Source organism: Radiomyces spectabilis (assembly GCF_025331425.1).
Source record: "Radiomyces spectabilis strain NRRL 2753 chromosome Unknown BYT42scaffold_10, whole genome shotgun sequence".
Classification (NCBI taxonomy): domain Eukaryota; kingdom Fungi; phylum Mucoromycota; class Mucoromycetes; order Mucorales; family Radiomycetaceae; genus Radiomyces; species Radiomyces spectabilis.
This window is the reverse complement of record NW_026251935.1, coordinates 478,516-504,669: the sequence shown is the minus strand read 5'-3', so window position 1 is coordinate 504,669 and position 26,154 is coordinate 478,516. Positions and strand designations below refer to the sequence as shown.

The 26,154-nt window shown below is 43.6% G+C and overlaps 11 protein-coding genes across 11 annotated transcripts; 8 read left to right on the top strand and 3 right to left on the bottom strand.

Moving 5' to 3' along the window:
• Window positions 1-92: 92 nt before the first annotated feature.
• BYT42DRAFT_518980 (uncharacterized protein) lies at window positions 93-2,266 on the bottom strand. The gene is made up of 2 exons (XM_051565252.1): window positions 1,207-2,266; window positions 93-1,111 (listed from the first exon to the last, which is right to left on the bottom strand). Exons 1-2 carry the CDS (start codon window positions 2,030-2,032, stop codon window positions 276-278), a joined length of 1,662 nt encoding a protein of 553 aa, XP_051420997.1. The 5' UTR covers window positions 2,033-2,266; the 3' UTR covers window positions 93-275.
• A 1,562-nt stretch (window positions 2,267-3,828) lies between these two features.
• BYT42DRAFT_616069 (uncharacterized protein) lies at window positions 3,829-5,610 on the bottom strand (the record flags this gene model as incomplete). The annotated part of the gene is made up of 2 exons (XM_051572028.1): window positions 3,829-5,516; window positions 5,580-5,610. 2 exons carry the CDS (start codon window positions 5,608-5,610, stop codon window positions 3,829-3,831), a joined length of 1,719 nt encoding a protein of 572 aa, XP_051420996.1.
• A 337-nt stretch (window positions 5,611-5,947) lies between these two features.
• On the top strand, window positions 5,948-6,707 carry BYT42DRAFT_578263 (uncharacterized protein; the record flags this gene model as incomplete). Its single annotated transcript, XM_051569277.1, has 2 exons — window positions 5,948-6,247; window positions 6,313-6,707. A coding segment is annotated over exon 2 (257 nt), but the record flags the coding sequence as incomplete, so codon positions are not given.
• A 368-nt stretch (window positions 6,708-7,075) lies between these two features.
• Window positions 7,076-8,690, top strand: BYT42DRAFT_49022 (putative Serine/threonine-protein phosphatase PP1). Its single transcript, XM_051563990.1, has 6 exons — window positions 7,076-7,232; window positions 7,346-7,477; window positions 7,591-7,821; window positions 7,912-8,088; window positions 8,156-8,442; window positions 8,541-8,690. The coding sequence occupies exons 1-6, from the start codon at window positions 7,175-7,177 to the stop codon at window positions 8,607-8,609; spliced, it is 954 nt and encodes a 317-aa protein (XP_051420994.1). The 5' UTR covers window positions 7,076-7,174; the 3' UTR covers window positions 8,610-8,690.
• Window positions 8,550-9,367, top strand: BYT42DRAFT_578260 (uncharacterized protein). The gene has a single exon (XM_051569276.1). It carries the CDS (start codon window positions 8,771-8,773, stop codon window positions 8,996-8,998), a length of 228 nt encoding a protein of 75 aa, XP_051420993.1. The 5' UTR covers window positions 8,550-8,770; the 3' UTR covers window positions 8,999-9,367.
• Window positions 9,368-10,495, bottom strand: BYT42DRAFT_578258 (uncharacterized protein). Its single transcript, XM_051569275.1, has one exon. It carries the CDS (start codon window positions 10,378-10,380, stop codon window positions 9,493-9,495), a length of 888 nt encoding a protein of 295 aa, XP_051420992.1. The 5' UTR covers window positions 10,381-10,495; the 3' UTR covers window positions 9,368-9,492.
• A 1,887-nt stretch (window positions 10,496-12,382) lies between these two features.
• Window positions 12,383-13,517, top strand: BYT42DRAFT_606725 (concanavalin A-like lectin/glucanase domain-containing protein). The gene is made up of 2 exons (XM_051571154.1): window positions 12,383-12,804; window positions 12,876-13,517. The coding sequence occupies exons 1-2, from the start codon at window positions 12,409-12,411 to the stop codon at window positions 13,416-13,418; spliced, it is 939 nt and encodes a 312-aa protein (XP_051420991.1). The 5' UTR covers window positions 12,383-12,408; the 3' UTR covers window positions 13,419-13,517.
• A 582-nt stretch (window positions 13,518-14,099) lies between these two features.
• On the top strand, window positions 14,100-16,082 carry BYT42DRAFT_578254 (kinase-like domain-containing protein). The gene is made up of 6 exons (XM_051569274.1): window positions 14,100-14,417; window positions 14,494-14,550; window positions 14,619-15,064; window positions 15,130-15,337; window positions 15,397-15,481; window positions 15,542-16,082. Exons 1-6 carry the CDS (start codon window positions 14,261-14,263, stop codon window positions 15,897-15,899), a joined length of 1,311 nt encoding a protein of 436 aa, XP_051420990.1. The 5' UTR covers window positions 14,100-14,260; the 3' UTR covers window positions 15,900-16,082.
• Window positions 16,083-16,329: 247 nt separating this feature from the next.
• BYT42DRAFT_578252 (glycosyltransferase family 57 protein) lies at window positions 16,330-18,833 on the top strand. The gene is made up of 11 exons (XM_051569273.1): window positions 16,330-16,611; window positions 16,681-16,759; window positions 16,830-17,023; window positions 17,083-17,236; window positions 17,302-17,428; window positions 17,480-17,692; window positions 17,772-17,911; window positions 18,002-18,138; window positions 18,232-18,329; window positions 18,386-18,461; window positions 18,540-18,833. Exons 1-11 carry the CDS (start codon window positions 16,556-16,558, stop codon window positions 18,745-18,747), a joined length of 1,482 nt encoding a protein of 493 aa, XP_051420989.1. The 5' UTR covers window positions 16,330-16,555; the 3' UTR covers window positions 18,748-18,833.
• A 30-nt stretch (window positions 18,834-18,863) lies between these two features.
• Window positions 18,864-20,705, top strand: BYT42DRAFT_578250 (major facilitator superfamily domain-containing protein). The gene is made up of 3 exons (XM_051569272.1): window positions 18,864-19,101; window positions 19,190-19,468; window positions 19,551-20,705. The coding sequence occupies exons 1-3, from the start codon at window positions 18,905-18,907 to the stop codon at window positions 20,611-20,613; spliced, it is 1,539 nt and encodes a 512-aa protein (XP_051420988.1). The 5' UTR covers window positions 18,864-18,904; the 3' UTR covers window positions 20,614-20,705.
• Window positions 20,706-21,339: 634 nt separating this feature from the next.
• BYT42DRAFT_518959 (serine protease 1) lies at window positions 21,340-22,992 on the top strand. The gene is made up of 3 exons (XM_051565251.1): window positions 21,340-21,699; window positions 21,835-22,356; window positions 22,422-22,992. Exons 1-3 carry the CDS (start codon window positions 21,355-21,357, stop codon window positions 22,839-22,841), a joined length of 1,287 nt encoding a protein of 428 aa, XP_051420987.1. The 5' UTR covers window positions 21,340-21,354; the 3' UTR covers window positions 22,842-22,992.
• The last annotated feature ends 3,162 nt before the right edge of the window (window positions 22,993-26,154 follow it).

The window sequence follows — 26,154 nt, the reverse complement described above, 5'->3', positions numbered from 1 at the left end:
ACACGTCGTGGAGTAGTGGACCAAGGCAGTGTGTTGTAGAAGTATATTGGTTCATGACCATCGTTTCCAGTGAGTACGCTTTTTAAATCCATCTCTCATATAAACTACTGTGTCTGCGTCGATATTAGTCTTTGAGTGCCAAGAAAACCGTCGCAATGATTTCCAGGCAAGCAACATTTTTTATAAAATACGACTTTTTTCATTTCTAAAAACGTAAGATTGATTTTGATTGGCCTACAACGTCAAGTTCAACTGTCCAAACAACAAACAATTTTTTAATTGGCCAGCGGCATCAACTCTGACTGGGTGTGACATTGCTTGTTAGAAGCACTGTAAAGATAGTCGCAAGAGGAAAGCGTCGATGGCAGGTCGGAGGTGGTACTGTAGCTCAGATTGGCAGGGTCAACGTAGGTTAACGTTTCGGTCGGAATGGAAGACAGAGAAGGAGGAGCGGGGGAAAAAGAACAGGATACAGCGGAAATGTGCGAGGACGGGAGGAACGAAGGATGGGATGGCGAAGAGTATGACATGTCACCGGTGGGAAGCATCAAGGTAGTAGTAATAGACGAAGAAGGATCAGCAAAAGTAGAGTCGGGCTCGGATTCGACAAAATGTACAAGAAGTCTCATCTCTTCATGATGGGTTGTCCACGCTGTCAACTCCTGTTTGATCTGGTGGGCCAAGCCTTGAACGGTGTGACGATACAGGTGGGAGGCCTGTTTCCCCTCGGTAAAATCACTGCACTGAATCCACTGTGAGTCCGTGGATGGATCTTCTTGTGACTGCATGAAAAACTGAGGCGATTCACTGAGATCAATATGCACTTCGCCCAATACATCGCAGGCGGTGTACTGGATGCTCACGACGGCGTCCAAGGCGATCTCTATTTTAAAGTGACAACCACTATCGACGACATGCCAAGCAAGCACTCGTTGGGCTGGGTTGAACAAGCACAGCAGATCCGAATTGGACATTTTCAAACGATGCCAGGTACCGATCGTGAGCGTGGTCACGCTCAAGTGTAGATCGTTGTCATTACTGGGAGGTGTCATCATAAGATTAGAAGGGTCGATCGTTGATGCAGGGGCGGAGTTGCTAGGTTGCACTGCAGCTGGCGACACACAAAAAAATAAAAAATAGGTTAATATCCTCCGGAATCGTTGCACAAGAAAAAGCCAAACAGCCAAAAATTTTCCAATTACTCACAAGCTGTGGGCCACATGACAGTTCCCGGGGGCGGTGTTGATACGGAGGTCTGAGTGGTGAGCATGGCGGTAGGACCTGCATCCGGTACAGAGACAAGAGTGGGTATCGTTGAGGGTGTCACTGTCATGGTATTCGGGTGAGGACTGGGCGATGGCGACATGGGTCCATGGATATAAGCGGGAAAATCCAGGTGCACATCTTTAAGCTGGTGCGGCGGCATACTCTGGCGCATCATGGTGGAAGGGGTGGGCCACACACCTGGTGGTGGGGTGACATACACATTGGGAACAGGTTGAATCGCATCGACACTTTGAGCACGAGAAATGGCCATATGGCTGGCTGTATTTGTGTAAAGCATCGAATACGGGTTACACGGCATAAGTGGCAGCTTCGATTGTGGTGGTGGAGGCGGAGGCACTGTGGCAGACAGATGCTGAAAATATTGTCGTTGCTGCTGGTGTGAATGTGGCCTTGGGTGTTGATGCTGCTGCTGTTGTTGTTGATAATAGTACATTTGTGCTCGTATCGATGCTTGATGCATTTGCATTTGTGCTCGCTTCTGCATATGTTTCACCTTGGCTCGTCGGTTTTGAAACCAGATTTGTATGGATCTTTCACTCATCTGCAACTTTTCTGATAGCTGTTTACGTAATTTACTGTTGGGGCTCACGTTCACTGCAAACGTATCTTCCAGCACTGCTAATTGATCGGCAGTGGCGCGAGTCCGTTTCCGTACAGGTGTGGTGGAAGCAGTCGACGACTGCCCATCGTTCACTGCCGTTGTTGTCGAATTAGGTTTCTGTTCCTGAACTAATTCTGCCATCATGCGAGGGAAAAAAAAATATAGATGAACCAAAAAAGAAGGATTGAAGTATTTGGAGGATAAGAAAAAATATATAAAAAAGAAATAACAATAAAAATGACTAGAAATATAATAAAAAGAGGAAAGGATAAAGAAAAAAAAAAAAAGAGAGGAAGGGGAAGAACAAGATAACCTTACGATTTAATAAGGAAAAAAAAAGTGAAGGAGAAAGAAAAAACAAAAATAAAATAAAAAGAGAGCAAATTGTGGTGGAAAAAGGTCGGCTTTGGAAAAATACGCAGTAACTGTTTATAGCCTCTGCTTAAGGAGCGAAATAAAGTACGAGCGGGCTTTTGAATCCTTTTCACTTTTTTTACGTGATCACCATAGTAAGATGTAAGAAAAAGTCAAGCAAACCGATCGTTCAGAGTAGATTGATACAGTGTTTTGTAACAACAATACGGATAAACTGTCTAAGGGCGCCTTCTTTCGTTGATTCAAATGCCTTGGAAACTTATCTTTGATTTATCGGACGGGAACACGTAGTGCTTTATCTTTGAATAAACACGTCGTGGGAGCCCAATTTACATACTCAAATGATTTCATTGTATACAGTGAATATAATGCCTCAAAAAATGGCCCTGCCATGCCAATGTCGCTAACATTTACTTGCCATGGAGCAATGACAATGATCCCTCCTGATCCTGATCGCCTAGCTTATTGTGCAGAGTTCGCTGTAGCTTTGTCGATGTATGTTTGACCCGGTGTGTCAGGACCGGAGATTGGCGACCATATCTTCATGGATCATTGGACACGAATTTTAAGTTTGAGCTCTGATTTATCTTTCAATTACGCATAAGCGTCAATTTGCGTCAAGTATGCACGGTACGTTCAAAAAAAAAAAAAAAAAAAAAAAAAAGATCTTGATTCGGCCATTAAGCAAAAAAAGAAAAAAAAAAAAGGAATGACAACGAGCTATTGTATGAACCTTGTTACAGAAAAAGTCATTCTGCAAGCAACAAGGAACTTTTTTTGATACGTGCCCATATCCATAGGATGTCCGTCACAGGGGACAATTACAAGATGTGAATCTATTATTGGCTCACTGCAATGTATCCCTGAAAACGTCAATACGCACAGCATAAAGAATGTACCTTTTTTTTTCATTTCTCACTGGGGTTGATCTCATCCCCGACATTAAGTCCGCTTTTCAGCAAATCAGAACAGACAGGTCGGGTGACCTGCAAAATATAGCCCACCAAGATTTGACGCTATTTTATCACGCATCGCTCCCACTGGATCCCATTCAAATCGCCTGGCTATCAGTTTTACTTTTCTTCCATCAAATCTGGTATCCGGTATATGGAGACTATTCGTCAATAGGGGTAACCATCACTCACGCCCATCTACCTGTCTATTCTGGCAAGGTCCCGCATCCGTATTCCTGCATGTAGTTTCTTTTTCAGGCACCCTTTTTTTCCATTGTCCATTTTCCAAGATGGTCCTGTCATTTTAATTACGAAGCAGGTAAAAGAAAGTTTATTTCGCTTTGTTTCCTCTTTTTTAAGCGATACGGTGCTGTAAAGTTACATGGGTTGATGGGGGAAACCGTTTTTCCATCTGCGCTGTATTTCAGCAAAGGAGAAAGCAATATTTGTGCTTATTTACAATGGATGCATAGAATTATGCCCTGATTTCTTTTTTTTTTGGGGGGGGGGGGTTGGAACTGACGTTAAAAGAAGTGATGCTGAACAAGAAATCCAAAAATAAGGTGAGCGATAGTAGCAATGTAGCAAATACGAGGGGATCCTTCAGAATAATCAATGCGACCATAACCCAAACAAGGCCTGACTCACTGAATGAAAAAGTCGTACGAGCTTTTTGGTCCATGGCTCCACATACTGATGGAATACATTGGCGCCATAGACCGTAACACTCTTGGGGGGACGAGAAGATGACATCGAACTCGAGGATGGATTCACCGGTGGTGGTTGTGTTGCGTTTTTAGAGAGACACAAAGTCTTGTTCAAGGTAAATCGGTTAGCATGGAGTTCAATGGCAACGTCAGCTGGTGTACGGATGCTCGCTGTTAGATCGTGGTCCATTGTGTAGTGACAAGGTGACGGAACATCGACCGAGTAAGTTCCATTTCCTACGAAATCCATTGGATACGCACCAAAGCTTGCGGTAAAGATTTCCATTGTCAAATACAGTGTCAATGGGTACGGGTGGTCGTCGTTCATAGGGTCCAACTGAACATATATACGCCGTTGAACAGTGTCACTACCAAGTGAGTGCTCTGTAAAGTAGACGGTGACTGGCTCGTTTTCTTTTCCACTGGAAGTAGACATCCATCCGAGCGTCGCTGATACCATACACAGCAATAAGACCACCGAAGCGATGATCCAGTTGTACTTTTTCCTTCTCGTATGGTTTGCGTGCTCAAGTTGCATATCCTGCGCATGATGGAGAATGCGAGATAAATTCTGGCCGTCAATGGCGGTGAACTGATCAATGCGTAAAATATCAGTGGCGGGGTTATCGGGCATACTGCCGACGAAACAAGGGTATTCTTCGGGAGACACATCGGTAAGAGGCACACAGGGAATTTTGAATTCATTCAATAGGGTTGCGAGTTGATGCTGTGCAGTTTCATTATCGATAGACAATCCTGTTTCGTCGATATTCAACAATGGCAGCACAGGAATATGGTAAGATGCGAGGCGTGATAATACTTGCATATCACGGCGGAGCGTTTCTCTTAGCCCGGTGGTGCATGGGTGATAAAAATAAATGGCGAGGTGAATGGGCTGGGGGAATGACGATGATGTGGACAGGTTCTGGGAGAGGGCGGACGAACCGTAGCGTTGCGAGAGATGGGTGTCGATTGCATGGTGGATATCGTGAGGTTGAATGAGTACTTTGGAGTCGGATAGATGGTTGTTGGCTGAGAAGTGCAAATAGAACCAGGTGAAATCAAGTTCAGCAAAAGAGAGTCCGAGATCTTGCAGCACCTGAATTTTAGCTTGGTCGGTGATGTGAACGTTGTACAAGTGCTGATGAAACTCTTTGGGATTCTGGTTGAAGGCAGCACTTTTATGCGCCACCAATGTTTCCGCGAGCTTTTGCCGGATTTGCTGGATAGCGATAGCTGAAGGACGGCATCCCATGTACATGACAGTGAAAGGTGAAGAAGCGGGAACGGGCATAGACGATGGGCGAAAAGCGTGCGTAAAAGATTGAAAGGCACGCCAGGTTGATGGATGTAATGACAATGCTGCAGGTCGTGGTGTTTCAGGTGCGTCCGCTTGGTCCGTGGGGAAAAAAACGCACGGTAGATCAGTGGATAACATGGGCATTCTAGTCGATTCTTCAATAACATTGGGTTTGTCGTCCTTGATAGGAGACGCTTCCCTGGCGTTATTAGTTATATACACGAAATCGTCATGTGAATGGAGACGAGCGTTGGGTGAATGTTTCTCAGGAGCATCGATTGAATGCAATGAACCTAATGCAAGGTTATACGTAATTGGATCGCCGACACACCCCGGATCGTTTACTGGTTCCTTACCTTGTATGTTATTGACTTGCGTATCGTTCATGATCAGGAGGATACCACGCAATGGTAAGAATAAAGACGGTTGATATGGAGCTGGGAATGCGGTTAGATAGGAAAAAAGATCAAAGAAAACGGTCTGATCGGGAAAATGGGGAAAAATATAAAAAATATAAAAAAAAGATATAAAAAGCAAGAAAAAGGGAGAGCGATATCAAATAAATGAGGTAGTTTATGTTGTCATCGCTGAGACGGTTTGAAAATTGAAAAAAGGAATCACTTGCATTTTTTTCGTCTGCACCAAAAAAATTATTGGATCATGTGCTTTTGAAATCATGACTGGGCCTTTTTTGGGGCCTCGTGATCCCATCGTTTCCCTCTATGCATACGTAAACGACCACTTTAGACTGACTTGGTCCGTGGCCACCGCCATCAATACATTTCGAACATCCAACCCACCATATAACAAAGGCACCATCTAACATGATGTTATCCCGTCATCACGTCATTCCGCCATCACGTCATTCCGCCATCCTGTCATCCAGGTCCGTCGTTCTCTACAGTCTTTGAATTATACTGTTTACCCAGGTACTCAAGCTAAGAAAGTGACGCTTTGACCAACTTACTGTGACGAGAAGCTGATGTCTTCCTGGCCAAAGCGATCGACGCTACCATGGACTGAGGTAAATCCTTGGACCCGGGTCGACTGGATTTTGCCTACTAAACAATTTCAGTTTGCCACCAAAAGCCAGCTCAAAATTGCAGCTGGTGGCAGGAATCCCAATATCGTCCATTCATTGATTGACAGCCTCACTGGTACGAATATGGCATATCTGAGAATATCGCATGATCCTTTTTCCGTATATTTACAAACTCTCCGAGTTGCTGGGGTCGTTTGCTTGTTTGGATTTCTCGCTCTCCATGTTGCAACGTCTAGAACGCATAGTGGTTTGAATAAATTTGACTATGTGGTCCTATTGGAAGAAGTGGAAGAAGTATCAGTCGCTTGCACCCGAAGACGAAGCTTTGATAATCTCCCAGTTTGCTGCTATGATATAAATAAAGCTTTTATCGATACTGATTAAATAAAGACTCTGTAAATATACGATATGAATGTGTCCGGCTCTTTTAGAGACATACTAGGTGGAAAACAGGTGTGTTTCTATTGTAGACGACGTAGGTGATGTCACGCGCCGCACGTTGAGGTTGGGGCCCCGCGGTGCACGTCGAATAATACCAAAAAAAAAAAAAAACTCAGACCTATTCAGCACACCCGCGAGCAACAAAAAAAAAAGCGCAAATTCAGCTTGAACATTTTCCCCCTGGCAGCGTACGATCGTTCTCCTTTTCTCGGTCTTATTTTTTTTTTTTTTTTTCACTGTCTCGTCGGCCTCCTTTGCGAATCGATTCATATTCCATCGCTTTACGTTCTACTTTTTCACTCTTGTCCACTTTTCTACTCAACCCTGCAATCTCAATTGCCCCACCTTTTGATTTTTCTCAAACGTAAATAATCATAAAAAAATCACGTACCTTTCAAGATGACTTCTGCAAAGAAGGCGGTTTGATGCACGACCATTCACATCCATGCTAACGTTCATCATAGAAATATGAACGATATTACCGATACTATTGACGTTGACACCATCATCAACAAGTTGTTGGAAGGTATAACTTTTGTCATCTATCCTGTAATGCACTTGTTGCAACCCGTCACCGCTATCCCTAATATCATCATCCAAACTGACATTTTTTGTTACCTTCACATTGGCGTCTTGTAGTACGTGGCAGTCGACCTGGGAAGCAAGTGCAGTTGTCCGAAGGCGAAATTCGATATCTGTGTGTCACTGCACGAGAGATCTTCAACAGCCAACCCATCTTGCTCGATCTAGAAGCACCTTTGAAAGTGTGCGGTAAGATTACCTCATCTTCTCTCTTCCATGTCGAACCAAAGAAAGAAAGAAAGAAATAATGAAAGAAAAAGGAAACTAAATTCATCCTCGTGACGTTGGATCTGTTGTTCTAGGTGATATTCACGGTCAATATTATGATTTGTTACGATTGTTCGAGTACGGCGGGTTCCCACCGGAATCCAACTATTTGTTCCTGGGGGATTATGTCGACCGGGGGAAGCAGTCGCTGGAAACGATTTGCTTGCTATTGGCTTACAAGATCAAATATCCTGAAAACTTTTTCATCTTGAGAGGAAATCACGAATGTGCCAGCATCAATCGCATCTACGGTTTTTATGATGAATGTAAGTAACGCGCTCCACGTTGTCGAAAAAAGGGGGGAGGGGGAGATTCCGCTGACGCTGATGGACCGTTTCGACGCTTCCGTGTTCTAGGCAAACGACGATACAATATCAAATTGTGGAAGACATTCACCGACTGTTTCAATTGCTTGCCTATCGCTGCCATCATCGATGAAAAAATCTTTTGTATGCATGGTGGTCTGTCACCGGATCTGCAAAATATGGAGCAAATTAGACGAGTCATGCGACCCACCGATGTACCCGACACAGGTAGATGGTGGGAAAGAGGGAATGGCAAAATGGTTCAGATCGATTCATTATTCTTTGGTAATATCAGGATTACTGTGTGATTTGTTATGGGCCGATCCTGACAAGGATGTCACGGGATGGAATGAAAACGATCGTGGCGTTTCGTTTACCTTTGGTGCCGATATTGTCACCAAATTCTTGCAGAAACACGACATGGATCTCATCTGCCGAGCTCATCAGGTCGTCGAGGATGGCTACGAGTTCTTTGCCAGACGACAACTCGTCACCTTATTTTCGGCCCCCAATTATTGCGGTGAATTTGATAATGCAGGCGCCATGATGAACATTGATGAATCTCTACTGTGCTCTTTCCAGGTATCGTATTTCTTTCATTTTTTTATTGCCCTTGAAGGTGACAGATCCGAGCGGAAATTAACTGGACCAACTTGCTTTTTTTTTTTTTCGTTGCACAGATTTTGAAACCAGCAGAAAAGCGATCAAAAAATGCATACGGTGCACGTGGCCGAGGCAAAAAGACGTGATAATACGGTCTAAAGCCAGAAAAATCGAACGTAGGAAAGAAAAGAAAATACGGGCAACCAAGCAAATCCCACAAAAAAAAAGAGAAAAAACTCCCCACACAGTACACACACACATTATATACATTATCATATATTCCTTTGAGAACGAGTGTTTCCAATGGATGACCGTTCTTTCAGCATACGTGTACTTTAGTGTGACGTTCTTGGTTTTGCATTCTATTATCAAACATCATATGGATCGCCCATCGGCTGCCGTAACGTTACAGGTAGTACAGAGCATGGTTACTCTGTTGTGGAGCCTAGCAGGAAATTGCTACAGAAATAGAAAGGCCATTGACCTTTTCGGGCCTAGGTCTGCAACGTGTCTTGTATGTTTTATCTCGTTGTGAACGGCCTTGAAAACTGGGATATGAAAGGTTTGCTCAACTTCTCGCTGTTTCCTTTGTGCAGAAAGAACGGCGGTCTGAAAGATTATCATCGACTTTTACTTGATGGTTTTGATTAGCTTTCACAGAGCATGAAAAGGCCTTCGCAGCAATGGTGGGGCTAGCAATTGAAACCTATCTGTGTCAAATGGTCGTTTTAGACCTTTATCGTCAATAACAACTAAATTACGGCGCCGTACCTGTGAGAATGAATAGTAGAATACGAACGACAGCTGGGATACCATGTGTTTTTCATATAGGGGGCAAAAGAACAGTAGTTGGCATGTGGCAACGGTCACTGATACATTTCGATGAGCAATAATCGATATAGGATACAGAACTTTTAATATAGGTTGTATAAGATAAGATAAAAAAGTGTTGATCTTTTTTTGGGGGGTTCAATAAATAGGTAGAAAAGAACGATTAGGTAGAAACTATGTTACAGGCCTGTATTGTGTCTATGAGGATGCGGCCGATACCAAAGGTGGATGGTCACAATGCGTGGGTATAATCCATTCGTTTTGGGCTTGTCCTTCACGCTGGAGGACTTGATATTGTTGCTGTTGTTGAAGCATGCGCGTTTGCCGAATTTTGAGCATCATGGAGCCGTAATTGTCAAAGTATCGACGTAGTTCCGATACCGTTAATCCTGTCCACACCGACTCGTCCATGTCCGCGAACAAAAGCATCGGATGGATCAGCCCTCGATAATCAGTCCACACATCATTCTCAAACCGCTCATTTAAGCTCATCTCCGATAAATCGGCATGATTTTTCTCCAATGAATATCCGTACCCCTGCCATACGATTGTCAATGACCCGTCCTTCTCTTTCATCACCGCCAAGGTGTTGTCATATTCGACGTGCTTTTTCTTCAGAGCAGGCTTGGGAGTCTCTTCTTTAGGTTCATCAATGATCATTCCTCCACTGGCATCGCACATGTCCGCTGTCACCAACACAGGCACCAAAGCGGCCGAAGTGGTCGATGATTGAGAGTGAGAATGAGGCGACGCATACAGTACAGCTGAAAGCGACCGTCGGATATTGTTACGAATTTCTTTTCCGTTGGCTTGAACAGCTTCCTTGGCGTCGTACTGTGACGGTGCTTTATCTTCTTTCTTGCGAAACGACTTTATATACAAGCTTTGCGACTTTTGCGCTCGTCTGCTTTGTCGGAGTTCATCGGCACTGGAAGGCGACGTTGTGGATGAAGGGGTTGAGGCTGGTGCTTGTGCTTGTGATGGCATTGGTGCCGCGGTTGGTTTGGTTGCAGACGAAAATGAAAAGCTTCGTGAAAGGCTTGTTAAGCCGGCAAAGGAAAACCGTTTAGGCTTGACGTCGGTCATTAAACTTTCTTTGACAAATCAAACAAAGAGGAAGAAGCGTGGTGGAAAGGCTAAAAAAGAAAAAAAAAAAGAGAGAAAGAAGCAAAGATGCAGTTCAAGTGTTGCAAAAAGCAAAACAAAAAGTGAGAGGAAGATGGAGGATTTTTACCGCTCCTTTCAAACGGTGTAGGTATACAAAATTCCTCAGTTGGTGTTGCTCTATTCACACCGGAGTTTTCCCATTTCGTGTCACCGCCTCGTGCTTCATTGCACTTTTTGGCCAGTTTATGCAACCTCTGCTCCTAACTGTAGTCTCTACTGGTTTGGACCAGCCCGACTGTCCTGGCTGACAACTTGTACTTTTTCCTTGGTCCTTCAAACCTTCCTCTCCGCAAATATTAAACTCACAGTCCTGCAACGTAATAATACACTTGAAGCTGTTGGAATATGCACGATCCCAAATAACGGTGCCTTGCATATCCTTCAAAGTAAACTACGTCGCACAAACAATTATAATCACGGTTTTTTTTATTTCTCTTTTACTCAAGCCACACTCAATCCCTTTATTCATTCAATAAAAATCAACTTCAAAGCCGCTGCCATCCAATCACGAGTTTATCGTAGCAAATCCTACTCGGAACACCTGCGATGCCCTGAATCATCATAGTCCCGTACCACAGCGGCGAATTCATGGATGACATGGATCTTCAACCACAATGCTCATTACCAAAGTCGGTTGAAGTCACTTTACAAATATTTCAAGCTTTACGCGTGAGTTTATGCATCTCTCTTCCGATATGCTGCGATATCTCGCCATTGTCAGTATACAGTTTCAGGTCATCTTTATCATCACTAAGTGAAGGGAGTACCATACTCGGCTGTTGTCACTCTGTCTTGTGTTCCTGCAACTGACGGTTTCGTCCTTCAAAACCGCTACCGGATCTAATACAGTTTTCTTTAGATCGTCTGTCTCCTTTCACAAATCAAAGAATTCTTCAAAATCGACCCTTGTTGCGATAACGCAATAGCTTATAACTGGGGTACGGGGAAATACGAGCAAGGGACGACGGTCATGCAGTCTATCTTATCACATCCACCGGTTTCGGAACGAATCTCCGAAAAGGTTCTTCACTTTTTAGATAGCTGTCAGGTATTTCAACTCAGCAAGGATAAAAAAGTCAACTCAGCTGTGAATTTTTTTTTTTTTTTACGTCAAATTTTTCAGTTACCTACTCCTTTTCCATGTAAGATGAGTAAGCCGGCTTTACTGTTTAAATAGCCCGGCCGGTTGACCCGATACTTTTCACCGCGTCTGCATTATTTGAGCTAAAAAAATACGATTGCCAACGATGCAACTCCTAGGAACATCCTAGACTTGGTAGATATATGTATGATAACGTATGAATTGCAGTCCCGTCTTTCTACAGGTCATCGCTTGCTTGTCTAAATTCTTCGCGGAGCAAGTATTCTCCTTTCTGGTTCGCAATTGTTCGTAATATGAGTGAACTTTTTGGAATCTTCGGGAACGATGGAGTGCTTAACTTTTTTTTTGGCTGCATGGTCGGGGACACGCTGGACTCTGACTCTGATTGAAAAAAAAAAATTTGAAGCCGAAAATAAGTCATTGTCATTCGGACATTTTGTAATATCTGACACTGTGCCTGTCAGATGTCTACAAATGGTTCGGTGGATGATAATACCGAATGGTGCCTTGCACCATTTTCGTGTTCCCCTCTGCACTAAAGCCACAAAAAAGCGCGGGCTTCATTTCGGCAGAGCCGGTGCCCGCTCCGCTTACACACTTTTTTTTGTTTTTCAATGCCGCAAAGCATATACTTGCATGGGTAGGCCGGCGGCTGCATGTCGGCTATTCTTTTTTTAAAACTTTGGTAATTTATTCAATGTAATCACATATTGATAAGCCATCGCGAAACGTATTATCCATTTGCCGAAAGTTGGTGATACACTATATATAGCAGCTCCACAATTTTGTGGGCTTCCAATCGAAGTTTATTTCATTCTATTTATTTATTTTTTCTATTTATTGCTATGCGTTCCTTAAATTATATTGCAATACTATTGATCCTTGCCACACTTGAAGTGGTACAAGGATGGACGCTGCAGGACGATTACTCGCCCGGGAACTTTTTTGACAAGTTTAATTTCTTTGATGCTCCGGATCCCACCAAAGGCTTTGTTCAGTACCTCAATTACCGAGATGCGCGGTCCAAACATCTCTTGATGGAAGATGATGACCATATCCTCATCCGAGCCGAAAACCGAACCGTTACCCCTGAAGGACGTCCCTCGGTACGTCTGAGGTCAAAGGAACAATACAATTCGGGCCTCTTCCTTCTCGACCTACGCCACATGCCCACCGGCTGCGGCACTTGGCCAGCCTTCTGGTTGATTGGACCAAAATTACCCGACAGCGGTGAAATTGATGTAAGTCGTCTCACACCATGATATAAGGTTTTTGAATTCTTGATCTCTGACTCAGTTAATTTGGTTTGTAGATCCTTGAAGGTGTGAACCATGATACGTATAATGCCATGACCTTGCACACGGGACCGGAGTGTACGATGGAAAATGTCGCAAGAACCATGTCGGGCAAACCCCATGGTCTGAATTGCGATATGACGGCTCGTGATGCTCTTGGCAATAAAGGCTGCTCTGTTTTCAGTAAAGACTCCAAGTCATTTGGTGCCGGGTTCAATGGCGCACAGGGAGGTGTAATTGCGCTGCGATGGACCGATGATACAGGGATTCAAAGCTGGTTTTTCGAACGAGACGCCATTCCCAAGGATATCCTTGCTGGCGAACCGCAACCCGACGATTGGCCTACTCCGATGGCCGACTACCCATTCACCGAGTGTAGTCCCCGCCATTTCCGCGATATGGCGATTACCATTAATTTGACTTTTTGCGGTAACTGGGCCGGGTCCACGTATGCTGCCTCGGGTTGCCCCAGTAATTGCGTGGATTTTGTTCGTGATCATCCCGAGGCCTTTGATGAAGCTTACTGGGATATCAATTACCTTCGAGTTTACCAAGAGTGACACGTATACCCCATTTAGTATAGTTTTGTTCTCTAGTTACGAAGTAATATCCATCCATTCATTCATTCATCTCAACACAGCTATTTTTTTTATTATAAGGCGGTAGCCTAATGGAAACGAACCTAATGGCTCCATTATAAAAAAAAAACAAAATCCATGTATGCCCTGATGCCACGCATCATGTGACTCATTAATCTCATTATATGCGTGATAATGTTGAAAAAAAAAAAGGATTATCTGAAGGATAGAAGCTACTCACAGGTCCAACATGTTTCATAGTAGTAAGCTTGCTGAGCCCACATTGTTATTGAACTCATTCATTTTTCGCATGTCGAGTCACTCTGAAACATGATTGTTTAATTTTTTTGTTCTCCAAGGAAAAATTATGAAAGTTGGTGTGAAAATGCATGAACCATTGGCTCGACGGAGTCGATCCTAAGGGCGGATACTAAAAAACGACCATCGTTAGCGCCGATTGATTGAATGATGTTGTCATGACAAAATGAAATAGGGCAGAGGCACATACTTTTACTAAACAACCATTGCGTGTTGCTATATACAAATTGCTTGAAAGGTATTTTATATTAAGACAGCAGTCAGGTGATTAGAGGTTGAAAAAACATGGCAATAAAAGTGCGTAAAAAGAGAAAACACAATGGGAATCATTGTTTTGCGGGATTTGTAGATTACAAGTGGAACAGCACTAGTTCAACCAAAACAGGTTATCATGACACATTCAGTTTGTGCATAATGATTATATCTTTTGGTTTCTGAGAACGGTTGAAAAAATTTAAAGAAATCTCTTTCACTCGTTGATTTCTCGTTTTTTATCTCTTCCAATTATGCCTGTCACTGTCATGCACAAATTGCTTGATAAAGTCAAGCATCCACGACAATCGTTGCTACACCGTAAGAACAGCAGCGAGTCGCAACAAATGGCGCAATACCAACTCCCTGTATCCCCACGATCCTCCAGTCACAACAGATCCAGCCATCATGGTAAGACCGATCTTCCTTCAAATGCTCTTGAACATAATACTCAAACCATCTTGTATTTCTTTCTATTGAATTACAGAGAATAATGAGGATAGATCGCCCAAGAAAACGTCGACTTCATCCAGACAATATTCCCGTAAATAATTCCTTCCCATGATCGCTTAATAAGAGCGTTGGTGATCTAATATAATCAATCATACATAGGTTCTCATTCCTCGCCCTCGCTTCCCAATTCCCCTCCTCAATCACCTGTTCGTCTTTCATTCCGAAAAAGCAGCGGTCACGAACGCGCCCCGTTATCGAATACTTCGGAGAGTTCAATTCCAGAGAGAAAAGAAAAAGAATCGGCCGAATTGTCGCTTCAAGATTTCAAGCTGTTGCGAACCCTTGGCACAGGATCCTTTGGAAGAGTTCACTTGGCCCAGTCGAAACACAACAAGCGTTACTATGCCATCAAAGTATTAAAGAAAGCCGAAATCGTCCGACTGAAGCAAGTCGAGCATACCAACAGCGAACGCGCTGTCCTCATGGACGTGCAGTGTCCCTTCATTGTCAATTTGTGGGGCACATTCCAAGACAGTCAAAACTTGTTCATGGTCATGGATTACGTTGCTGGCGGTGAATTGTTCTCTGTCTTGAGAAAATGCAAAGTATGTCAACGAGAAGATGTTACATTGTCATTGAGGTTGGAATTGCTCATCAGTATTTTTTTTAGCGATTCACTGAAGATGCTGCACGCTTCTATGCTGGTGAGGTGCTTTTAGCGCTTGCGTATTTGCACAGCCATGATATCATCTATCGAGATTTGAAACCCGAAAACATTTTGCTGGATTCGCGGGGTCACATCAAGATGACTGATTTCGGATTTGCAAAGAAGGTGCGCCGTAATACATGGACAATGTGTGGTACTCCTGATTACCTTGGTAAGTTTAGGTTGCTCAATTAAATGACAGACAGATCGCTAAATATCGTGCATCGACAGCCCCGGAAGTCATTGAGTCCAAAGGTTATGGCAAATCGGTCGATTACTGGTCGCTTGGCGTTCTTATTTACGAAATGTTGGCAGGGTATGTATGGGGAGCGGGAACAGCAGTGATCGAGTATTTTGCTAAATGATGCATGGTTAGACACGCACCTTTCTACGATGAAAGCCAGTTCCGACTATATGAAAAGATTCTTACCACCGAGCCTCAATACCCTTCTCATTTCAGTTCAGAAGTAAAGGATTTGCTGCGCCACTTATTGACCACGGATCTTACCAAGCGATACGGTAATTTGAAGCGTGGATATAAAGATATCATGGACCACCGTTGGTTCGCGCCTTTGGATTTCGATAAACTGTCTAAATGCGAAATTGATGCTCCCTATGTTCCTCACATTTCCGGTGGCGGCGACACCAGCAATTTTTTGAAATACAAAGAAGGAAGTCTCAAATACGGCGGATCGGGTGATGATCCTTACCATGAGCAATTTGAAGCGTTCTAAATCAAATCCCATCATTTTATAACTTAGTCTTGTTTTTGGTTTCTCTTAATTTGATCTGTCTTTTTGTAATTTTTCCTTTTTTGTTCTTCGTTTTTATTTGTTTTAATTGCTTCCTGTAAATAACAATCTTTATTCCTTTGACAACCCTGATCAAAAATGGTATGTATCGCACACAAAGGGAGCGTTTTATAAACGGGTGGTATTGAACGGACTTGGAGACGCTCAAAAGAAGAAGAGCTTCCAACCAGATGAGTGCTATAACAGCTATTACACCAGTGTCAAGGCGGGTTTGGACCATGCGCGTGCTTGCTCTTAGTTCAAACTGCTTAAGTTAGTAAGGAATCAATGCATAACTGCTCTCAGTTCTTAAGCAAGGCCTTGACAATAAGCGGAAAGTGGGGCTTTGAGAGAGTAAAATTTTAAATTGCATTGTCTGTGACCAACTTGGGCGGTTTTGCCTTTTCCCGAAAAATTTCAAAGAACGCCAAAAGGGCACCTTCTCAATTTGGTGAGGCAGCAACGCGCTTGAACAGTGACCGGGCCTTTTGCATTCATCTACGACTTCCCAGCGTTCTTGTTCTTGTCAATTGCACATACCGTTGCTGGTATTCGGGGATCCTCGCATAACGTTCCATTTCAACGTTCAGTGAAATATCATGCGCGATCTTCTCGTCATCAGCACGTTACTCAAAGTAGCTCTAATACCATCGTAGTAAGTTGGCCACGTATCAGACACTGCACTAACCGTAACTTGACCCCATTAACCTTTTCATTTACTCAGCCGATCCACGGATTTTGAAGTGCATCGTAATTGGCTGGCCATTACGCACAGTCTTCCTTTATCTCAATGGTACACCGAAGTAGGTGCACCAACCTTGCACGTGGCTGTACCGTGGCATTGACCCGTATTCATATTTTTGACCTTTTTAGAAAACGTCAGAATGGACTCTCGATTATCCGCCTTTTTTTGCATGGTTTGAAAAGGTGCTGAGCTTTTTCGGTGCCATGGTTGATCCCGCCATGGTGGTAGTACAGAATTTGAATTATCAGAGCCAGGCCACCGTCATATTCCAGCGTCTAAGTGTCATCGCGAGCGAGCTAATACTGTATTGGGCGCTTGTAAGGTAAAAAATGGCTTCCTGAATGACAGTGATATAGACCTTTCACCGATTCCTTGATAAAGATATGTTCGTGCGTTTGGATCGAAACAAGTTCACTGGATTCTCGCCGCCTCCATCTTTCTACATCCCGGCTTGTTGATTGTGGATCATATGCATTTTCAATACAATGGCTTACTGTATGGTATCTTGATTCATTCTATTGTGGAAGCTAAACGTGTATGTCATGTCCCTGTTTCGGAAGTAGAGAGGGCGTTTTCAGTCGCTAACCATGGCGATGTTAGGACAATCTTCTGGGATCGGGCATTCTGTTTGCTGTATTACTTAATTTTAAGCATATCTATCTTTATTTGGCCCCTGCTTATTTCGTCTATCTTCTCAAAGCCTATTGCTTTATTCCCGGTCGAGACGGTAAGTGATATCCTGATGAAAAACGAATAATAGAGTTGACACTGCCTCAAGGACAATCACGCATTTTTTCGATTTCGCGCTTTCTTACACTCGGTCTATCCGTCATTGCCGTGTTTGCCATCTCGCTTGGGCCGTTTATTTACTACGACCAGATTCCTGCTTTGATTGGACGCTTGTTCCCTTTTACGCGCGGGTTATGCCACGCTTACTGGGCACCGAATTTCTGGGCGTTGTACGCGGGTGCTGATCGGTTCTTAATTCTCCGTAAATGCCTCATTGGATGCCAGAAGTAGGAGATTATCATGAAATAACGTAAAACATTTTTTTCTTTCGTTGCTGTTAGTGGCCAAGAGACTTCATTGGTCGATCAATGAATCTGCGTTAAGCTCCATGACGCGCGGATTCGTTGGTGACACCAATTTTGCTGTCCTACCGATCATCGACGCCAGCCAAACCATGATCATTACTGTGATTGTCCAATTGGTAAGTTCAAAATCACAACTGGCTTTTCATTCGATAGGTTCATTGAACTGAATATTGACGTTCTTATCTTTTTTTTTTTGATGGACCTAGGTCGTCCTTCAAGTGTTATGGCGAAAGCCAACGTTTGATCATTTTCAGTCGTCATTAACATTATGTGGATTCGCTTCTTATCTTTTTGGATGGCATGTTCATGAAAAGGCGATTATGCTCGTGCTTATACCTTACGGGTAAATACAAATGGACAGCAACCGTGTCTGCATAATATCTGACTCTAAAATTCCTGCGCATTGTTTTTTTTTTTTTTTTTTTTTTTTTTTTAGATTAATGGCTGCCAACAGTCGACTTCATCTTCGGGTGCTCATCATCCTCAGTGGAGCCGGCATATGCTCCTTATTTCCGCTTCTTTTTCAAGCAGCCGGTAAGTGTAAAGTTGAACTATGCATAATGAGACAAGTCAACTCACGTGTCCACCAGAAACTCCCATCAAAATTGGCCTGACACTGTTATGGTTCGCGGCTGTGATTCCCAGTCTTGCCCATTCCTTGCACACGTAGGGTTTTATTTTATTTTACTTTGTTTATGGATATTTGCGTAGGTCTTTTTCTTTAACACAATGGTTCTTTTTTAGACCTTTGAAAACGCTACTGTGTCCCCTGGAACGAGGTTATTTGGTCGGGCTCGTTGGATTGCAAGTATACACCAGCGTTTTGCATGAAACATTGTTTGGCGCTCACAAGCTGGAATTTTTGCCTTTACTGGTTACCAGTATTTACTGTGCTATTGGTATAGTTTATGGCTGGATTGTATTGATGTACCACCATTTATGCAGCAGTTAGATCAGTGGAAAGTTAAGATCGAGGGCAGGGGTGGGCTTGGGGGATGGGTATCTGAGACCCATGATTTTCGAGCCAATAAAAGGAACGTCTTTGTTAAATTTCATTCGTTTTCTTCACACATCGATTTGAATTTTCCAGTGATCAGCTTCTTGTCGTCATGGATTCGCTCGATCAAAAAACGCCTAGTTACATGGTCTACTGTGTTATAGTAGCCTGTCTCCAATCCTTTGCCAACGGTTATGTTATTGGTTCTCCCAACGTTCCAGGTGAAGCCACACACAATTGCCCCACAGGCAATGCCCATATCTTCAACAAATCATTTCCCGATTGTTTGCCCATGTCTCCCTCCCTTTGGTAAGTCTTAATCGACCGTCTCAAGAAACAAAAAAAAAAAAAGGAAACCGGTCATTGATCCAAGAAACTTTCTGGGTTTGCCTTTTAGGGGTTTTGCCGTCTCATCATTCTGTGTGGGCGGTTTAGTAGGCAGTATGGTGGGCGGGCCCATGCAAGTCAAGCTCGGTCGTAAAAAGTCTATCATTCTCAATACGGTGGGCTTCATCGTTGGTGGTGCATTGATCTCCGTCTCCGTGAACACAGCAATGTTTATCGTTGGCCGTCTGCTCAGCGGTGTTTCTTGCGGTCTGGGGTCACTTGTCGTTCCCACTTACATTGGTGAAGTTTCAACCGTCCGTTCCCGTGGTATGATGGGCACATGTAATCAGTATGTATATAAACACAAAAAAATCATAACTAAAAAATATCCAAACTGATCGTGTGCTTATTTTGCTTTGTCCGCCATTCAGGTTTGGTATTGTCATTGGTATCTTGCTTGCTTCGGTGATTGGTTTGCCGTTGGCCACGGTACCCTTATGGCGTGTCAACTATGCTATTGCTGCGGTTCCCGGTATTGCGCAATTCTTTTTGATGTCTACCTGCGTCGATTCTCCCCGTTGGTTAGTTTCCAAGAACCGAATCGATGAAGCCAGACATGCCTTGCAGCGACTACGTGGCAACGCCAACATTGATCGAGAATTTTACGAAATTGTCGAAGGTCAAGTGGGAACGGCTGCAGCCACATCGATGCTCAAAAATCCCGACAGTGAGCGAACGGGTGATTTGAAAGAGAAGTCCAAGGATGCTGCCGAGCTTTCAGGCGACGAAGATGACGAGGATGGTCACCGCGCGGAAGATGCTATGGTGGCTCCCGACGTCAGTGCCCGTGAATCAATGTCGATCAAGGAAATCTTCACAGATTCTGTAATGCAGCGTATTGCTATGACAGTTATCTGTCTCCATATGATCCAGCAATTGATCGGTATCAATGCTGTGATGTATTATTCCGCCACCATTTTCGCTTCCATGTTCGACGCCAGAATGTCTCAGTACATGGCGATTGTTACAACAATTGTCAACTTCTTGATGACGATTGTTTCCCTGTTTGCTATGGATCGCATGGGCCGTCGACCCTTGTTGATGATTGCCGAAGTCGGTGCTTGTATCTTCTCGGTCCTCCTTATCATCGGTTACCGTTTCAACATTGGTGCTTTGCTCGTCGTTTCTGTGTTCGGATACGTCGCTTCTTTTGCTATTGGTGTGGGTCCGATCCCTTGGTTGATCACGTCGGAAATTGCGCCAGTTTATGCCTCGTCTGCTATTGGCGCTATTGCTACCACCATGAACTGGACCATGAATTTCGTCATTGGTCAGATTTTCCCCATCATCTTTGCCAAGATCAAGGGTTATTCTTTCGCCATCTTTGCCACCGTGGCTGCGTTTGCTTTTGTCTTTACCTACTTCTGTCTGCCTGAGACCAAGAACCGATCGATCGAAAATATCGTCCGAGGTTACGAGAAGTTCCGAAAGTAGATTCACCCAATTCTCGAACCGAAAAAGAGAAAACAAAAACAATCAAACGAACCAATAAAAAACAAATTCTGTTTATCTTTGTAACAATAGCAACTAAATCCTCGAACCTTTTTTTTTCGCTTTTTGTTTATTTATTTTGAAGTAATTGCTAACAAGTTATCATAATGTGATTTTGCAAGGGTTATGCGGTAAATGACCTTGAAACAATGGCGTTCCCCGAGTAACCAATGCAATTTGTGGAATCCACGTGACGTGCTGATCCCTCGAGGCTGCCAAAGGGGAATTGAAGATGGAATACTTGCGCGTAGAACAATGATCTTATTTTGTCATTCCGCACTTACAATCTGGCTTTTGTGTATACGAAGATAAATGGAAAAAACTTCCGCTGCTTTATCCTCAGTTTTGCTTTTGCTCCGCGTTTACCGGAAGTTTTAGGGGGAATCCCGCCCGTTGCGTTGTGATCCACCGTCAACATACTGCAGGATTTTTCTTGAGAAACAACATGTCAGGAACTGCTAATCAGAGTTGATACGGTCGTCGTTGCTTACCATTATCGAGTGAGCCCAATGGTGTTGTTATTCTGTGATTCTGGCACCGAGTCATCTGAAAACAAGACCCGCCGAAATAGAAATTCCAAATAGGTCCACAGAGACAACAAATTACGAAATGATCGGCGTTTTAAAAAATATGTCAAAAATGACCGTGGTGGCTCCTCATGAGTCGATTACTGCGCTTTCTTCCATGCGGTTCACTATTCTCAGTTCGGCTGTTTTGCTCTTGACAGCATACACAAGTGCTTTACCTGCGTTGTCGTCGGATACCCTGGCTCCTCTTTATCAGCCACAGGATGCGGAAGCCGTGTCGGATTCGTACATTGTTGTTCTCAAGGACCATGTCGACACCGAAAAGGCGCACTCCCATTGCGGCTGGGTGAACAATTTGCACAAACGAGATGCTCCTTTGGCCGAACTTTTAGACGCGGATGCCGCAGCAGGTATCAAACACACGTATAATTTGCCCGGCTGGCGAGGCTATGCCGGTAAGTTTACCGAAGAAACTGTTCACCACATTCGTCAGTCACCCGAGGTATGGACTTGCCATAGAGAATACACGTTATGGGAAATTTTCCGCTAACTGTGTTGATAAAAAAAAACTACCGTTTTCTCTGTGACACATTTTATTTTTCGTCTTTTTTTTTTTTATTTTGGACGGAATGACTAGGTTGCGTATGTGGAGCGAGATACGATGATGTATACTTCGGAGCTTCAACGTGGTGCTCCCTGGGGTCTTTCCCGAATTAGTCATCGCGACGCATTGACCCTGCGCGACTTTAACAAATACTCGTACGACGCCAAAGGTGGTCAAGATGTCAAGGTGTACGTCATCGACACGGGCATTAATATCGACCATAGCGATTTTGATGGCCGCGCTGAATGGGGTGTGACGATCCCTGAGAACGACAACGATAAGGACGGTAACGGTCACGGATCGCATTGCGCAGGTACCATTGCCGGCCGACGTTATGGCGTGGCCAAGAAGGCGAAACCGGTAGCTGTCAAAGTGTTGAGCTCCAATGGTTCCGGCAGCACGTCCTGGGTATTGGCGGGTGTTAACTGGGTGATTGAGCAGCATCAGCTGGACGCCGAAAACGCAAAGAAGGCCAACAAGAAGTACAAGGGAGCCGTAGCGAATATGAGTCTCGGAGGCGGTAAATCGCGTGCTCTTGACACAGCCGTGAATCAGGTATGTAAATCTCCGCCCTTGGTGTTAATTTTGGCCGCAATCTGACATAGGGAAACAATGAATAGGCTGTTCGCAGTGGACTAGTGTTTGCGGTGGCGGCGGGTAATGATAACAAGGATGCATGCAACTATTCTCCTGCGGCTGCTGACCTTGCTATTACGGTGGGCGCTTCGAATCTTCGTGATCGCCGTGCTTACTTTTCCAACTTTGGTAAATGTGTTGATGTGTTTGCTCCTGGTGAGAATATTCTTTCCATTTGGAACGATGGAAAGGACAGCACGCAAACGATTTCCGGTACTTCCATGGCTTCTCCTCACGTTGCCGGTCTGGCCGCGTATTTCCTGAGCCTCGAGGAAGAAAGTGTGGAACCCAAGGTGATCAAGGACAAGATCTTGAAGTTGGGATCCAAAGATAAGCTGGACAACATCCCCAAGGACACTCCCAATTTGCTTATCTTCAACGACGCACCTGATTCGTTCTTTTAATCCATCCAAAAATCATTTCTTGTACTTTTTCTATTCTAGCGATCTGAAACCATAGAATGATGTGAATTTTTCAAGTAATCCCCTTTTATAATAACAATGCTTAAAAACCTTCTGAAATCTTTGAAAGGAGATTTTTGGTTCTCTGAAAAAGTCATCTAAGCAAGAGTCGTCGACTTTTTATAGTGAACCAATACACTTCTGTGCGGTGTTCACATAATGGTTAATTACGAGGTGTGCGAGTTTTTGGAATTTTTCGGGCATGGCCCAGGTCATGGGCTGCAAGAGCAACGGAGGATTTCTGCAGCATCGTATAAATCATCTCGTCCCACGATTTTGCTGATTTGGAGCTATTCATCGTTCGAACGGGCATCCTTCGTGATTCGCAAGTGTCGGTCTACCGACAACTCAAAAGTCATTTTATTCTTATGCTTTTTTGATTATGGATTGCTTTGTAAGCCATATTTATTTTGACAAGATATCATACCCACTGCACCAACCGATGTGATACTCTTCGATGAGTATGCATTGACATTCCGTGCGGCTTTTAATGCCAAAGTCATGACAAAGCTCCGAGCGGAACTCGCTCAACACAGTTTTGCCAGGAAAAACTCTGAGCGGCACTCTAGATTTATGCAACTATGCATATGATTTATAAGAGTCGTGGTAAGTGTCTGCAAGGAACAAGTTCCTTTATGAATGGCTTGAAATGCTACTAATTTGAACGATGCCTTAAATAGGGAGGGTAAAAAAAGTGTCTTTATTTATTGATGCAATGGAATATACATATAAAAGAGATGATACAAAAAGCGGTCTATGACTAATTATTTTGAGGGCGCCAGCGGGTAAAACGTACTTGAATCGAGCGTCGGTGTGAAGATCAGAGAAACCAAAACAGCAAGCAGGTGGCGCATGCCGTTGATGACAGACGATGACAGAACGAGAATGGGGAAAAAAAGAAGCAAAAGAAAAAAAAAAATACTTACCAATCGAAAAAACCGGGATGTCGCCGTCAAGGCTAAAGACCCAAAAAAGTTAGCCAACCACTTACCTAGAGTGGTCCACACCAGGGATCCCCCGTAACATCACAGAGAAACTTCCCTGTGGTTCGGCAGGTCGCGCTCCGCAGCATGCACCCCATGACCTCAAGAGGAGATTCCATCTCCTAGTCAGCCCACCGAATGATGCCCCAGAGCCTCCCCGTCAAACCACAGGGACCTCCTCTGTCATACCACAGCGTCTTTTCTGGTGTGTACCTTGGTCATTCCGTTTGTCGTTCGTTCGTCGTTCGCCGCAGCCAGTGGACCTGTGATAGAAATAAGAGATAAGTTGCACCAAAAACTGCTCTGGCATCATGGCAATACAAAGGATTCAAGTCTGTCATCAATCAACAACGACACGCCACAGCTGTGCCACTTTGGTAAAGAAAAGAGAAGAAGAAACAAAAAAAAAATTGTGGCGTGTTTTTTACCCTCACTTAAAAAATCCTTTTGAACCTCGCTTGGTTCCATTGGCTCAAAGAACCATCGTTGGCGTCATATAGTCACGGGTTCATTTAGCTCATTGAAAAATCGCGCCTTTTTGATCACATTACTTCGGTTATGTCGTTTCCAGTATACAGTTATCGCCAAAGTAACGGAAACAAAATAGACCTCAACCGATAGTCCAAAACAGTTTCAAAGGGCATCTCCTGGCAACCTTTACCTATTAAAAAATGGGCGTGCCTTTTTAATTGCGCACAAGGTTCAGTTTGTTGGTTCTAGGATTGTTCCAATTTGGCTTAACCATTCTTTTTGATCTGAAAACAGGCTCCTTGGATGTAATCCAAAAATAAAAAAAAACCATGACTGATAAAAACGATATTTCTAACTCATTCCCATCTCGATGGAATTGTAGAAAGACGAATTCAAACCGGTTGCTGTCAAAGGGTAAGTTGTCTATTTTTTTTTTTTTTTTTTTTTTTTCGCTTGTCATTTTGCTTGTCATCCATCATCCTCTGCCCGCTGTCGGCCTCCCGCCTTTGCCATGGTTCCCTTCTTTCTGGTTGCCTGGAAATGCCACTGGGTCAAATCCCTTTTTGCTTGGTGCTCTAGTATTAGCTTTATATTGTAGTCTATTTGTATTTAGTTTGTTTCTTGTCTATGTAAATCAATCACTTGCAGTGTTGTGTGAGCAATTAAGGAAGTTGAAATATACGTGAAAATGTGGCCATTTTTTCCAGTTTTACGTTGTGTTTTTTGAAAAGTGAGTAGTTGGTCTCAGATAGATATCATTGGGACGATCTTATGGTTGCAATAGTATACCCTATGGCAAAGGAAATTGGTGAAAACAAAATTGCAGTGGAAGAAGGAATCACTGGAAACTTGAATATGATACGCAAAGTAGGCAGTTGGACGAGTTGACAAAGTGTCAAAATTTTGCTTCACATGCGTTCGAATGCGGGGGATCGGAAAATGCCTCAATAACGAGCGTCTGAGGCACATTATTGATTGAACAGGAACTCTTTGTTAGACAGCTCAACAATTTCATGACCCTCTTAGTCGTTCGCACAAGCAGCTTAAAGAAAATTTTGCTTGCGTGGGAGCTTCTTGTGAAAGGATTGGTGTGGTATCGAAGAAAGAGTTATCATACGGTAGGGCTCAGCTTTACAATGACGGAATGATTATGGTATCCAAGTGGATGGCTTCATATGATTTGGAAAGAAAAAACAAATACCATACAGATTCATACATGAATCAATCCAAGCGCGTCTGGCTGCACCTCACCCATTGACAATGAGCAAGACGGCCGAGACAAAGGGAGTTTTTTAAGAGAGTAATATGACGTCGAAAAAGACCTGGAACATGAATACTCGATGATTTATTGACGAAAAGGAGGACGCATCGTATTTCATTTTCATTATATGAGCCTTTTCTGATCCTTTTTATTTTTTCTTCTATGCTCCTTCCACCCCTTATCATCTTTTTATGCACATATACATTTCCCCATTTTTTAAAGCAACGCAACCATAGTCTGAAATCTTGTGTTTTTTTTCCATCTCACTTTACAGCAATGAAGCGGTCTTAAATTCCGAGAATCGTCGTGGCGCAGTGCAGTATATTGTCAAGTGGAAAAGCTCAACAATCCAAGAAACCTCTGGAAACTTCACGTGACTTCCCTCGGCTGTATTTCAATAAACTGTTCCCTTCAGAGGCCTTTCCCTTTTGTCCGCAGTCATCGCCGAGCTCGAACCTGGAAAGGGGCGCACATTGTCTTGGCCATCATGGACGACTCATGTCCGTTATTGGCTCAAGCACGCTCCTTATCGTTGCAATGC